Raw genomic sequence first — 14639 nt, 5'->3', positions numbered from 1 at the left:
TCTGTAAGATTTTTTGTTTTCGAAACAGGTCTTTTATGCACACCAAGGCTTCATTTTTTTTTATTAAAATACAGTAAAATCAGTAATATTGTGAAATTTAAAAATAATTGTGATCACATGATCCTCCAGAAATTAATCTAATATGCTGATTTGGTTCTCTAGAAACATTTCTTATTATTATCAATGATGAAAACAGCTCCTTAAAGGGATAGTTCACCCAAAAACTAATTATTTATTACTCACCCACGTGTCATTCCAAACCTGTAAGACTTTCATTCATCTTCGGAACACAAATGAAGATATTTTTAATGAAATCTGACAGATTTCTGTCCCTCCACTGACAGTCTAAGTTGATGCTCCAAAAAGTTCATAAAGAGATCGTAAAATTAATCCATATGAATTAAGTGGTTTAGTCCAAATTTTCTGAAGAGACTTGATCACTTTATATGATGAACAAATTGAATTTAGGCTTTTATTCACATATAAACTTTGATGCTGAACATAAACAGGAGCTCAACCAAACCTGCTTGCACAAGAACAAACCTCACTGGTTCTTGTGGAAGCTCAAACGTGCTGCGCAACACACGAGAATGAACCTCATTGGTTCTCGCACGTCAAGCAAACATGCTTGAGCTTCTGTTTATCATAACTGATGTGTGCGTCGATTAATGTTTTTATGTGAATTAAAGCCTAAATTCAATCTGTTCATCATATAAAACAGTTCATGCTCAATTCACATGGGTTAGTTTTAGATAACTTTTTGAATCGTCAAAGTGGTAGTTGCTTGGACTGTCAATGGAGGGACAGAAAGCTCTCAGATTTTATTAAAAATAGATTTGTGTTCCAAAGATTAATGAAAGTCTTACAGGTTTGGAACGACATGAGGGTGAGTAATTAATGACAGAATATTCATTTTTGGATGAACTAACCCTTTAATATTTTTGTGGAAACCATAATTAATTTTTTTCAGGATTCTTTGATGAATATGCTCAAAACTTTCAAAAGAACAGCATTTATTTGATATAAAAAATCTTTTGTAGCGGTGTAACTATCTTTACTGTCACTTTGATCAATTTAATGTAGCCTATCCTTGTTGAGTAAAAGTATTAATTAAAAAAAATCTTACTGTCTTCAAACTTTTGAACCGTAGTGTCGTAAACAGGCTGTATTTTTTGAACACTGTCTCTGAAATCATGTAAGGCGCTCTAGACATGCAGTAAGTGTGTCAATCTGCTGTTGTCTGTCTACTCCTTGCCTCACTCTCTAAATATTAATAGTTATAAGAATGTATGTGCTGTTTTTGACTGACAGGGCCTCCCAGGACAGGATGGCGCACCAGGACCCAGAGGAATTCCAGGCTGTAACGGAACTAAAGTATGAAACACCACAAACAAGAAGCTCTTAACAGTTCACAGACAGGTTGAATGAATTAAAACTTGAAAAAGAGCAAACAAATATAAACTTTTTTTTCTTTACAGGGTGAAAGAGGATTCCCAGGAAGTCCAGGCCTTCCAGGTTTAGAGGGTCGAATAGTAAATATTGCTTTATGTCACATTTCAAATTTGCAAGCATATTGTCATGCACTTTCAGAAATATTTGAAGTCATTATTCTCTAAATAATCAATACTGTCTTGTCTCCACAGGGTCCACCAGGTTCTATAGGACAAAAGGCAATTATTTCATTCCATAATGCACATACACTTGTTCTTCAATGTAGTGGCACACTTCCCTTAATACATATAAGGATATGTGTGAAATTATGTTTATAAATGCCTTCTCTTTTCTCCTGTAGGGGGAGCCTGGGGATGTCATAGAAATAAATTCAATTTCAGAAAATGGGGATCCTGGCATTGGTGGTTTACCAGGCTCTAGGGTGAGCATTTACAGATTAATTAGCAACAGAACCAGATTTTTCCAGACTACAGTAAAACGTATGTTCCCATGAATGTTTGGGGCAAAACTTTGAAATTAAAGCATAATTTGACCAAATATGGGTTTTACTGTGTACCCATACACAGTAAAATCCATATCAAGATCAAATACCCTACAATGGAAGAAAAAAGTAAATAATAATAATAAAATAATTGATTTTATTTCTCATTATTGCAACTTTATATCTCACAGTTGAGTCTTACCACAATATCACAATTGTGACTGTATTTTCTGGAATATAAAGTCATAAATAAATATCTTCTGTATTCTACCAATAAAGAAACAGAGATATATATTTGGATTTCTTGAATTGCCAGTAAATGTGAAATGACTCTAGCTCATACAGTAACACTCTGATTATGTTTTATAGGGCAATCCTGGACCCCCAGGTCCTCAAGGTCCTGTTGGTCCTTCTGGTCCCAGAGGATTTGAGGTAAGACACAGATTGCAGCTGTAAGCTTGTATGATTTAAACTCCACCACACACATTTTAGATGAAGGGCTATGAATCTATTTTACCCTTGATACTGCTGGCTCATACACATTTGGTATTTAGCAATGCTATAGTCAATTTCTTTTGTAAAATTTTCAGGGTCGTCCAGGCCCTCCTGGTCCACCTGGGCCGAAGGTAAGTCTGAATGCTGCAATTAAACAGTATCAGGTCTGTTTTGCATATCTCGTTTTTGCCAAAGTGCTAATGTGTCTTTTTTTCCTTGAAGGGAAACATGGGATTGAACTTTCAAGGACCCAAAGGAGAGAAGGTACACACATTGTGTCGACAGAAACAATATATACATCAAGTTTATTAAATGATTAGCTCACTTTAAAATAAAAATTACCCCAAGATTTAATCACCCTCAAGTCATCCTAGGTGAATATGACTTTCTTCTTTGTGATGAACACAATCTGAGTTATATTAATAAATATCCTGACATGTCCAAGCTTTATAATGGCAGTGAATGGGGGCAAGAATTTGAAGCTCAAGAAAGTGCATCCATCCATCATAAACGTACTCCACATGACTCCGGGGGGGTTAATAAAGGCCTTCTGAAGTAAAGCGATGCATTTGTGTAAGAAAAATATCCATATTTAAGTTATGAAGTAAAACATCTAGCTTCCCCCAGACCGCCTTCCGTATTCAACTTACGAAAAAACGGAACTGACGTTGCAGAAAGCGGTCTGGCGGAAGCTAGATATTATAAAACGGATAGTTCTGGCCCTTGATTCTGATTGGTTGAGCCGCGTTCGAAGCCGTTGTAAAATTCCCAAAAAACATACAGCTGACCACATTACATAATTTCGCTGCGGCACTGAATGCGTATGTTGCTGCGTCTGTCTTAGCAACCACTCTTAGCAACGTAAACATATGATTGTTCTCTATTGATTTTGTTCACTGAAGCTTATGTAGAAGAGTATTGTGAGAGAGATATCGAGTGACCGAGTTTATTACCTGCATTCAAATTTAGCATTTTCCTTCAGGTCAGTCCTATGTTCATAATAAAAATTTGTTTGAATGTCCACTGCGATCTTGTCCTTTTAACACTTAATGGGTTTTCCCGTGCGCTGCTGACACTGACAGCGTTAGTCAAAGCATTTGCTCTTGTTCCGTGTTCACAACAAGTTTCACTATAAAAGTCTTTGCGACTGCGTGACTCGCTCATAAAAACAATAGTTGCCGCCATCTAATGGCGTAATAATGTAACTTTTGTTGCTGTTCACGGTCAGGGACTATTTTTTCCAGCGGAAGGAAGCCTTTTAATGATTTTACTTCACTTACATTCTGCGTCGTGCCTAATAGCGCCCCTTAGCTTAACCCTTATTCATTTGTTATAAATTCACTGTAAACAACGGGTTCTTGGGGCTTATCGCTTTATTTTACTACACCTAGGATGGCTTGAGGGTGAGTAAATCTTAGGGTAATTTTCATTTTAAAGTGAACTAATCCTTTAACAGCTGGGTTTTTAATGTGCATATGTTTGTGTGTGAAGGGTGACCAGGGATTACAAGGACCTCCAGGACCACCAGGACAGGTTGGCGAACAACAAGGCTTGCCTGATACAGTCATTCAACAAGGAGAAAAGGTATCACATCCTTGCTTCAAACCTTTAAAGTTTATTTATTTATTTGACTCGAAGTCAAAATCCAGTTTTTAGGAATATCCAATATGTATTTTTATGACACACAATATAAATTATATAAATGTATTTTTTATAGTAAAATGTTCCTAATTTACATTGCTTGATAGCAGGTCTATCAAACTTTTGTATATGTATGTTTTGATTAATGATTTGTCTTTTTATAGGGTGATCCTGGCTCACCTGGAGATCCTGGTTTTCCAGGCCCCCCTGGCCCCCCTGTATGTAACTTTCTTTTTATTTTTGTCACACTCATTAAAACTAAAGTTGTCAAATGTACCAGTACTACTGGTACCAGTTGGTCCTCAAAAAAAAAAAAGTTGGCAGTACCAGAATTTCTGCAGTACTGTTAGTACCGGTACCTGTTCAGTACCTGCTGATAGATGCTGCTTTCAAACGGTCTCGTTCGTGCTTGTTTGAGCTCTCTCTGAGTCTCAAAGGTTTCTATTTACAGTGTGTTTTTACAAGTGTTGAACATTGCAGCCAATCACAATCATATTTGTTGAGTGCGTGAACGCAATGGCCTATTAGAGGTGCTAGTCAGTGAGTTCCTCAGAATCTGTGTAACTACGCTGATTATGCACAAGTTTTTGTATTGTTCAACACGAGCCGCACACTCGTCAATCCTTTTTTTATAACCAATAAAGTGTAAACACGATGTAAATAAGAGATTCATTGTACAATTAAGACAGCTTTTTTATTATAACGGGAGTTTTCACGAGAGTGAAGAATTCAGTGAGCTTGCGCTTTAGAGATTGACAGCCTTAGTGTTTATAAAGGGAGGCTCTGCTCTTGCTTTCTGTTTATTACCCATTCACAATCTGAATACAAGTCTAGTTTTTCATGCAGCTAAGTACATTGCAAAGTTTGGTATTGGTATTGACTACTGAAATTTTGGTACCATGACAACCCTAATTAAAACACACAGACATCTTTAAACTCTCACAGAAGCATGAGGATTTATCTGATAAATTACATTACCTGTACGTATAAATATATCAGTTTGTAATTAACATTCCTGTCTTTGTCTAACAGGGTCCGCAAGGGGGCCAGAAAGGTGACAAAGGAGAACCTGGCGAGCCTGGAAAGAGGGTGAGTTAAAGCCTACAGAAACCCCAACTACTCATTTATGTTTGTAGATTACAAAAGGCAGCATTTTATGACATGTATGTGGTGATATATTTATTTTCATAAGGGAAAACCTGGCAAAGATGGTGAACAAGGCTTCTCTGGATATCCGGTAAGCTGCCTACAATAGATGTTTAGTACATTTCACCACACTGATGATATTCTTTAATGCTGTTATCACATCTCTTTCTCAGGGTGAAAAAGGAGAACCAGGTCCTCCTGGTCAACCTGGACGAGATGGTGTGAGAGTAAGTATTGAACGTGTCATCAAAACATAGCATTAGGTCATCAAATCTTTATTATACACTGTCTAATGATGATCACAGGCACAAAAGTACAGTTTTTATGTAATTGAGCTGAGCGTTCATGAAAAACCAGCTCACTCACAGATCATTTTGTCATTTCAGATGAATTTAAATTAGAATGTTGTTGTGACTCTGTAATTAGTCCATTAGTTTCCACTTTTTGAACAGGCAGATTTGCATACCTGTTGTGAACATGATTAAACATGGACAATGTCGCACTGACAGCATGATCAGCCAAACAAAGTGATGTGGAGGCACTGCCTGTATTTTGCTGTTACCATCACACACATGTGACCCCAGCAGACACTTAATCTGCTTGTGTCACTGCTGGATGAGTATATTCGACTTTTGTAGAGTGAAGTCTGTGTTTTCGTCCAAAAGGTTTTGAGGATGCACTACCTCTCTTGCCTGAAATCATACATTTGTTCATTCTTATTAACATATTTAGGGTGAGAAAGGTGATAGAGGGCCTCCTGGACCTCCATCATTCAGGGTATGTTGAATATTTCTCTGTTCTATTCTGTATCTTTACATAGACCTGGTGTTTATCATTATTTATTTATATATATATTAATATTGATTAGTGTAATTAAAAAAAAATTAACCTTTTTACCCCATAGAATGGGCAGTTCACAGGCATAGGCGGAATAGGACCAAAAGGAGACAGTGGTGAGCCAGGACCACCTGGACCTAAAGGAGACAGAGGACTTCCAGGTATTTAGACACCACTCAATGTCAAGCTTAAGATCAGCTGAGCAAAGAGGTTAAATCATTATTCATGCTTCTCAATTTGTTTGCTCATGCATGGTTCGCTGAACAGCATGCGTGTATTATCAATTGAATAAGTCCCATGTAACAGCTTTTAAAGGAATAGTTCACCCAAAAATGAAAATCATTCCATAATTTACTCAACCTCAAGCCATCCTAGGTGTAAAGTGAAAGAGTCCCATACTCTGAATTTGTGCTCTGCATTTATCCCATCCAAGTCCACACACACAGCAGTGAGCAGTGAAAAATGCCCACAGCTGTGTCCGCAGTCGTGCCCGCATGTGTATATGAGGCATATACTTTCTTCTTTCAGCCGAACAACTATAGAGTATATTAAATAATACCCTGGCACTTCCCAGCTTTGTACAGGCATTGAATAGTGCCCAAGTTTTTGAAGCTCCAGAAAGCGCATCCATCCATCATAAAAGTAGTCTATGCCAGTGATTATAGTTTATAAAGTTTTAAATATGGATATTTTTCTTACAAAAAACCAATCGCTTCACTTCAGAAGGCATTTATTAACACACTGGTGTCGTATGAATTACTTTTATGATGGATGGATGTGCTTTTTGAAAAGCTCTTGCATTTAGGAAACTGATCAAACCAACATCTGAGATGCATGCAAAGAAATTGTTCCGCTGGTTAGTACAGTTATCCAATCACATCCTCTGTTGAGGCAAAGTTACAAAGTCAGTTTTTTGTGCGTCAAGTGATTTTTTCGGTAAATTCCATCATAGTTTATGTGCATGTTTTCTAATCTGATAAAACATTTATCCGCCTCAATTGAGCGCATATGTTTTTTATGTGCATTTTTAGAATATATGCACATCTTGGTGTTTCCATCAGGCGTTTTTTTTTTTTTTTTTTTATGTGATATCCTAAAATGAGCATAAAAACAGGCACTCTCTCAGACAATGGACTATATTTTATCTACTGTTTATCCATACGAATATGTTGTACAGTGTTATCTCTATCAGCAGTCAATGCATTTTTGTCCTTTGGTAGGTATTCAGGGCCCACCTGGTCCACAAGGTCCTGCAGGTAAACAGCATGCTTTTTTGGTATTTTTTTATATAATTTTTTATGACACTGTATTTCACATGGATTTTCATTACATTTTTTTCAGTCCATGATTGATTAATGTTAATTCATGCAGTTAATTTAATTAAAGAAATCTCTCATCATAGGAATTGGAGGTCTAGGTCCTCCCGGCTCACCAGGGTTACCTGGAGAGAGAGGAGAAAAGGGCGATGAGGGAGAGCCTGGATTCTCACTTCCTGGACCACCTGGGAGACCAGGTCCACAAGGTCTCCAAGGACTCCAAGGGCCTCCTGGTCCCCCAGGAATATTCAACGGCGATGAAGAATGTAATCGTGGTCCTCCTGGTCCTCCAGGACTGCAGGGGGAGCGTGGATTTCCTGGAGAAACAGGACAGAAAGGTTTGCCTTGTATTACATATTAGAAAATAAAATCTGTATATACACACATATTAGAAAACAAAATCTGTATATACACACATACTTTTTTTAAAGGACGTTGTGGCTAATACTCTCTAATACCAATTGTCACAGGTCAAAAAGGAGAGACATGTGTGAATTGTTTCAGTAACGGAAACCCTATCCCAGGACCCCCAGGGAATCCAGGTCCTCCTGGAAATCCAGGTATGATTTAAATCAACTTAACCTTCCTGTGCGTGATCTTCATAATGAGATTATGTCATGCATGTTTTCTTAAATGATGTTTTACCTAATAAAGACAAACAAATCTCTCACACACACATGCATATATACTGCTCAAAAAAATTAAAGGAACACTTTTTAATCAGAGAATAGCATCAAGTCAGTTAAACTCCTGGGATATTGATCTGGTCAGTTAAGTAGCAGAGGGGGTTGTTAATCAGTTTCAGCTGCTTTGGTGTTAATGAAATTAACAACAGGTGTACTAGATGGGCAACAATGAGATGTCCCCCAAAACAGGAATGGTTTTACAGGTGGAGGCCACTGGCATTTTTTTCCCTACTCATCTTTTCTGACTGTTTTTCACTAGTTTTGCATTTGGCTAGGGTCAGCGCCACTACTGGTAGCATGAGGCGATACCTGGAGGCCACTGGTGTGAATGTCTCTGACCAAACAATCAGAAACAGACTTCATGAGGGTGGCCTGAGGGCCCGACGTCCTCTAGTGGGCCCTGTGCTCACTGCCCGGCACCGTGGAGCTCGATTGGCATTTGCCATTGAACACCAGAATTGGCATGTCCGCCACTGGTGCCCTGTGCTTTTCACAGATGATAGCAGGTTCACCCTGAGCACATGTAACAGACATGAAAGGGTCTGGAGAAGCCGTGGAGAACGTTATGCTGCCTGTAACATCATTCAGCATGACCGGTTTTGGTGGTGGGTCAGTGATGGTTTGGGGAGGTATATCCATGGAGGGACGCACAGACCTCTACAGGCTAGACAATGGCACCCTGACTGCCATTAGGTATCGGGATGAAATCCTTTGTCAGACCCATTGTCAGACCCTATGCTGGTGCAGTGGGTCCTGGGTTCCTCCTGGTGCACAACAATGCCCGGCCTCATGTGGCGAGAGTATGCAGGCAGTTCCTGGAGGATGAAGGAATTAATACCATTGAATGGCCCCCACGCTCGCCTGACCTAAATCCAATAGAACACCTCTGGGACATTATGTTTCGGTACATCCGACGAAGCCAGGTTGCACCTCAGACTGTCCAGGAGCTCGATGATGCCCTGGTCCAGATCTGGGAGGAAATACCCCAGGACACCATCCATCGTCTCATTAGGAGCAAGCCTCGATGTTGTCAGACATGCATACAAGCACGTGGGGGCCATACAAACTACTGACTACCATTTTGAGTTGCTGCAATGAAATTTCAGCAAAATGGACTAGCCTGCTGCATCATTTTTTCACTTTGATTTTCAGGTGTCTTTAGGTTGATAATTTTCATTTCTATCAAACGATGTGGCATCCTAACACATTACCCAATCCATATCAGTATAGATATCCAGCATATTTTTCCCCAGTGAGATCTGATGTGTTTTCAAAGTGTTCCTTTAATTTTTTTGAGCAGTATATATATATATATATCACGTGAGTGAGTGAGTGACATGTGAAGGCAAAGTATGGTAACCCATACCTGGAATTTGTCCTCTGCATTTAACCCATTCAGTTAGTGCACACATATTTTGAGTAGTGAGTATAGTGAGCACACACACACTGCAAACTGTGGACACACACACCCGGAGCAGTGGGCAGCCATTTTTGCTGTGGCGCCCGGGGAGCGATTAGGATCATTTCTTGCCAGTTTTGTGACTCGAACCTGCAACCTTCGGGTTACCTGTCTGACTCTTTAACCATAAATAGGCCACGACTGATAAATATATATACAGTGTGTGTATATATATATATATATATAATAAACTGTTTTAGTCATCCCAATTACAATAAAAAATGGTATAAGGTACTGCTTAGGTCCATTAAAAAATAAGGTAGTTTACAGTATTCTACCACATAAATAACATGGTACATTTCAGTACAAAAGTATCTACCAAAGTACTTTTTGTCTGATTTTCTGGACTAAGGTACAAAACTTTTATCTTTTCTATAAAGTACAGATTTTCAAGCTGCATGTCACACTTGTTTTTGTGTCAGGTGCACCTGGGGTGCCTGGATCTAAAGGAGATAGAGGATTCCCAGGAGGGCCAGGGCTCATGGGCCCACCTGTGAGTGTTCCTAGTTTCATCTCTTAGCTGATTTCAGTACCTCACTTTTTGTTTACAGTGGCAGATGCTTCAGAGTTAGTCAGAAAATATAATTATAAATATTCTTTACACTTCACCTGGTCTCCATGACATTTCAGTACCTAACATGTAAGTGATATATTTACCCTTTAGGGAATACAAGGACCTCAGGGACCCCCTGGATACCCTGGAGAGAAGGGCGACCCAGGTGATGCCATCTCTGTTCTGGGTGTGAAAGGAGATAAGGGAGACACAGGCTTTCCTGGCCCTCAAGGTCTGCCGGGACGCGAAGGAAGACCTGGTCGTGATGGAGTGCCTGGTCCCCCTGGCCTCAAAGGACCACCTGTAAGTGTTTGTTAATTTTTCTTTAGAAGTACAACTTTTGGGTCTCTTATACAGTTAAATAAACTGATTTATTATTCGTCATAATAATACATGGACTACTGAATTGCCATTTATCCACTATCCATAATCTTAGTCAACCTTAACATGTCCACCTTAACATGACCTTTAGAATTAAAAGGATTTTATATATATATATATATATATATATATATATATAAATATAAATTATTTTTGTGACTGTAAGACTTATATGTAAACATATTTTTCACTTGTAAAATGAGAAACGGCACTTTCCATGACTTTAGTAGGTTCACAAAACAGTCTGCACTGAAATGTGCCTTTTTTTCTTTTTTTTTTGTGCCATTCTTAAAGGGTTCGGCATTGGTGAAAGGTGCACAAGGTCCACCAGGTGAACCTGGCTTTCCAGGATCTCCAGGAGACAGGGGTCTGCCTGGTCCCCCAGGATCTGGTCCACAGGGACCTCCTGGAGAGAAGGGTATTCAGGGTGTTTCAGGAAGACCGGGGATTCCTGGAGCACCAGGTAAAAAGCAATACTGTCTTGTTTTTATGTTCAATTTATTTTATGTCAATCATTTGAATATGTGAATATGAATGACATATAGGCTATTTTTGCACTATGAAGGTAAATATCTTGTTTAGTCATGAAACTCTAGATGGTGCAGGCCAATAGGTTATTACATGCAGTCTGAAGCATTGATTTCGTTATTGCATGGCACAAGCTAATTGACCTCTGCTGAGAACCAGTGAGATTGCTGGCTCAACATTTGCTCTGGTACAGTGTTCACTGTAAGCTGGTCCTGCAGCACTTTATCTGAGTTCATATCTTCATATCTTTCATATTTGCTTTATCTGAGTTCATATCTTCTGAGTTCATGTCATCAGCAGCATATCTTACATGCTCAAAGTCCATACTTGCTCTAGCAGCAGGCTTCATCAGCAGATCTAGTCTGCCATTTCCAAATACAATAATATTGTCATATTCTTTAACATGCTAAAACTATTCCAAAAGTTGTCATGACTGTATGACATGATATGTAGTTATCTCCTAAGTGTAGGTGACTACTTTTTTGTTGTAATTTTTTTGACTGGACTAAAATACCATAATAAAAAATACCATAATATGTTTGCATATATTTAGGAAACATACTAGGTTCACATAATTGTTTCTCAGAAAAACAATGCTACAGCACGTTATACTACTTGTGCATTATACTAAATGTGCATTCCGTGTCTGTTTTTGTTTTGGTCTGTGATTCCGCCCACAGCCAATTTACCCAATAGTATTTCGACACCCCTGGTTGCCATTTGGCGGAAGACACAACGTATTGCAGCCATGGAAGCCAGCAAACAAACTAGGTCAGAGATCGCAGATTCCACCCGATCTAAAAAGCTCTATGACCAGAGGCATGTTCAAACATGGATAAATGAACTGATCAACTTTCTAGGCTCGTCGCTTTCCATTGTCATTTGCGCTCATTCCTGTTGCGTGTCCTCAATCTGGCAACCAGGGTTAGCGTTGTGTCTGAGAAGGAGGGGGCGGGAGAAACAACCCTCCAACCCAAATCCAATATTTTGAATTTAGACTGCAATGCCCATTTCAGCTTCTAGCTGTCAATATTACATACTGTACCTTTAAATGAAGTTTAACCTCTTTAAATTATGAGTAACTTGGACATTACATCATTTCAATGTTTTTCTGACTTGGTAGGTCAGAAAGGTGAACCTGGCTTGGCTGTGTCAGAAAAAGGTGACCGTGGACCCCCAGGACGGGATGGAGATCCCGGATTGCCAGGAAGTCCAGGTAAAGAAAAAATTACTCACTACACTGTCAGCGTACATTTAGTGATCTTTAATGCATATGGAGCAGATTGGGAATTCAAAGTTCAACAGAGACTGGTTCCATATATGTACAGGTAATACAGGCCCACCTGGACAGCCTGGGTTCCCAGGCCTACCTGGAGCCAAAGGAGATCGTGGTCTTCCTGGTATTGGATTGCCAGGACCTCCTGGAACTAAAGGTACAATGTATTCCCACTATTGAAACACTAATACTAATACACTGTCATAAGCGGTTTGTCAACTTCTAAGTGTTTTCCAAATCACTAAAAATATTCTAAAGCAGGAAATGGGCATTATTCTTTAAAAAAGTCAGATTTGGCCAAATACTTGCCAATATATCAGACTTTCACTAGGTGCATGTATTGTTCAACATATTCTCTCTTTTATTTTTTAGGTACCTTTTTTTAATTAGATAGTGAGGGACAGTTTTGTCCAAATGTCTAACAGTGTTGTTTATATTCTCCAGGTTTTCCTGGTATTGCTGGTTCCCCTGGTGGACCTGGCATTCCTGGGCGACCAGGTTTGGATGGACAACCTGGTCAGCCTGGATTATCTGGACCCAAAGTATGAAACATTTAACCTACACAAAACAATATAGTATTATAAACTTCACTAGTAGACACGAATATGTTACATTCAGGTGATAACTGAATATTTGAATAATCAATCATTGAATCGTTCTATTGCACATTGTATATGCTACTGTTCAAAAGTTTGGGTTAGAAAGAATTTTTTTTTTTTTTTTTAAATGAATACTTTTATTCAGCAAGGATACATTAATTTGATCAAAGGTGTCAGAAAAAAAAACATTTATTAAAAAAATTCAATTTCAAACAAATTCTGTTCTTTTGAAATTTCTGTTCATCAAAGAATGTATCCTGGTCAACTGTTGTCAACAGTGATAATAATAGAAAATGTTTCTTGAGCACCAAATCAGCATATTAAACTGATATCTGAATGATCATAAGACACTGAAGACTGGAGTAATGGCTGCTGATTTCAGCTTTGCCATCAAAGAAATACATTTTACATTACTTTAATATACTTACAAGTATATTAAAAATAGAAAACAGTTATTTTAAATTGTAATAATATTTCACAATATAATACGACCCCAGACTTTTGAACGATAGTGTGTCTATTTTTGGATCGTTATATATTTTACATTTTTTTATCAGTTGAAAGATGAAAAAGGAGTACCAGTCCAAACTGAAATTTGCAGGAAGAAATGAAGTTACTATGTGCATCTGTTTTTGTTTTTTTTGTGTGTGTGTTTGAACATCCTCTCTGCATTGAATTATGGACAATATAGTGTTCACTAGCTGTAGACTATAAATCAAAGTGCATTAGGGGTATAAATGATGCTCCAATGAGTGTCTTTGTCCCCAAAGGGAGAGCCTGGTTTTGGCCTACCTGGGCCTCCAGGTCCTACAGGATTCCCAGGCGGTAAAGGTACACCCGGTCCTAAAGGTGATCCTGGTTTCCCTGGAAGCCCTGGTGCACCAGGTCGTCCAGGTCTCGATGGTTCCCCTGGACCTAAAGGTAGAGAATTACTTCATGTTTAAACTGAGAATAAACAGTAATGCTGCACTAGACACAAAATAGATGCCTTTTGATGATGCTAACATTGAACACACAAGTTGTATTACAAATAAAAAACAAATTATCTAAGTTCTTCGCATTTTCATTTTGCACTTAGGTGATGCTGGTTTTCCTGGTGGTCCTGGTCCTCGTGGCCCCCCAGGGCCCCCTGCCTATGGGCTTCAGGGCCCCCCTGGTCCTCCTGGACCTCCTGGCTCTATGGGGCCTACTGGTATGCCTACAGTAAAATTGTGTACACACTTAAAGAGATCTTGAATTAGAGATATGCTTGCCAGATTTCTTTCTATTCTAGTGCAAGTATAAGAGTCTTCATTACAAGAGACTCTTGTGCATGCACTAGACTATTTTTATGCAAAATAATCTTGCTTATGTGCAAGGGGAAATGCTTTGTCTAAGAAAACACAATTTTAATAATTATAAACCACACCCATTTATAACTAGCCAATAATTTTGAATAAAATATTATTTAGTCTAGAAATTTTAACAGTTCTATGACTCTCATGACTAAAATGTGTGTGAGGTGAAGCATATCTCTTAGTAATATGGCATAGATACATTATGGATCTTAGTAATAAGACTATGTTGTGTTTCACTATATTACACCATTGTTGTCTTTTCTACTTCAGGAGTCCAAGGTGCGAATGGAGAGAAAGGAGACCGTGGACCCCCTGGTCTGAGTATCCCAGGGATCCAAGGTGACAGAGGAAGCCCTGGATTTCCTGGACCTCCTGGCGCAATTGGTCCATCTGGGGGTCCAGGACTACCTGGTCAAGATGGCCTACCAGGATTGCCTGGTAATATGACAACA

The 14639-nt window shown here is 38.8% G+C and overlaps 1 protein-coding gene across 1 annotated transcript in view; it reads left to right on the top strand.

Moving 5' to 3' along the window:
• col4a5 (collagen, type IV, alpha 5 (Alport syndrome)) overlaps positions 1-14639 on the top strand; it is a 54902-nt gene that overhangs the window by 26971 nt on the left and 13292 nt on the right. The window contains exons 6-31 of the mRNA XM_051898935.1: positions 1312-1374; positions 1479-1532; positions 1644-1670; positions 1793-1873; positions 2303-2365; positions 2524-2559; positions 2651-2692; positions 3920-4012; positions 4234-4287; positions 5102-5158; positions 5262-5306; positions 5389-5442; positions 5948-5992; positions 6120-6213; positions 7273-7308; positions 7455-7706; positions 7839-7928; positions 9936-10006; positions 10178-10369; positions 10742-10910; positions 12099-12191; positions 12304-12408; positions 12696-12793; positions 13621-13771; positions 13929-14042; positions 14458-14625. Of these exons, the coding sequence (XP_051754895.1) occupies positions 1312-1374; positions 1479-1532; positions 1644-1670; positions 1793-1873; positions 2303-2365; positions 2524-2559; positions 2651-2692; positions 3920-4012; positions 4234-4287; positions 5102-5158; positions 5262-5306; positions 5389-5442; positions 5948-5992; positions 6120-6213; positions 7273-7308; positions 7455-7706; positions 7839-7928; positions 9936-10006; positions 10178-10369; positions 10742-10910; positions 12099-12191; positions 12304-12408; positions 12696-12793; positions 13621-13771; positions 13929-14042; positions 14458-14625 (2347 nt within the window). The remainder of the gene's footprint in view (positions 1-1311; positions 1375-1478; positions 1533-1643; positions 1671-1792; positions 1874-2302; positions 2366-2523; positions 2560-2650; positions 2693-3919; positions 4013-4233; positions 4288-5101; positions 5159-5261; positions 5307-5388; positions 5443-5947; positions 5993-6119; positions 6214-7272; positions 7309-7454; positions 7707-7838; positions 7929-9935; positions 10007-10177; positions 10370-10741; positions 10911-12098; positions 12192-12303; positions 12409-12695; positions 12794-13620; positions 13772-13928; positions 14043-14457; positions 14626-14639) is intronic.

Source organism: Ctenopharyngodon idella, chromosome 7 (assembly GCF_019924925.1).
Source record: "Ctenopharyngodon idella isolate HZGC_01 chromosome 7, HZGC01, whole genome shotgun sequence".
Lineage (NCBI taxonomy): Eukaryota > Metazoa > Chordata > Actinopteri > Cypriniformes > Xenocyprididae > Ctenopharyngodon > Ctenopharyngodon idella.
Note: the sequence above shows the minus strand (reverse complement) of the source record. Positions and strands in the feature narration are given on the sequence as shown.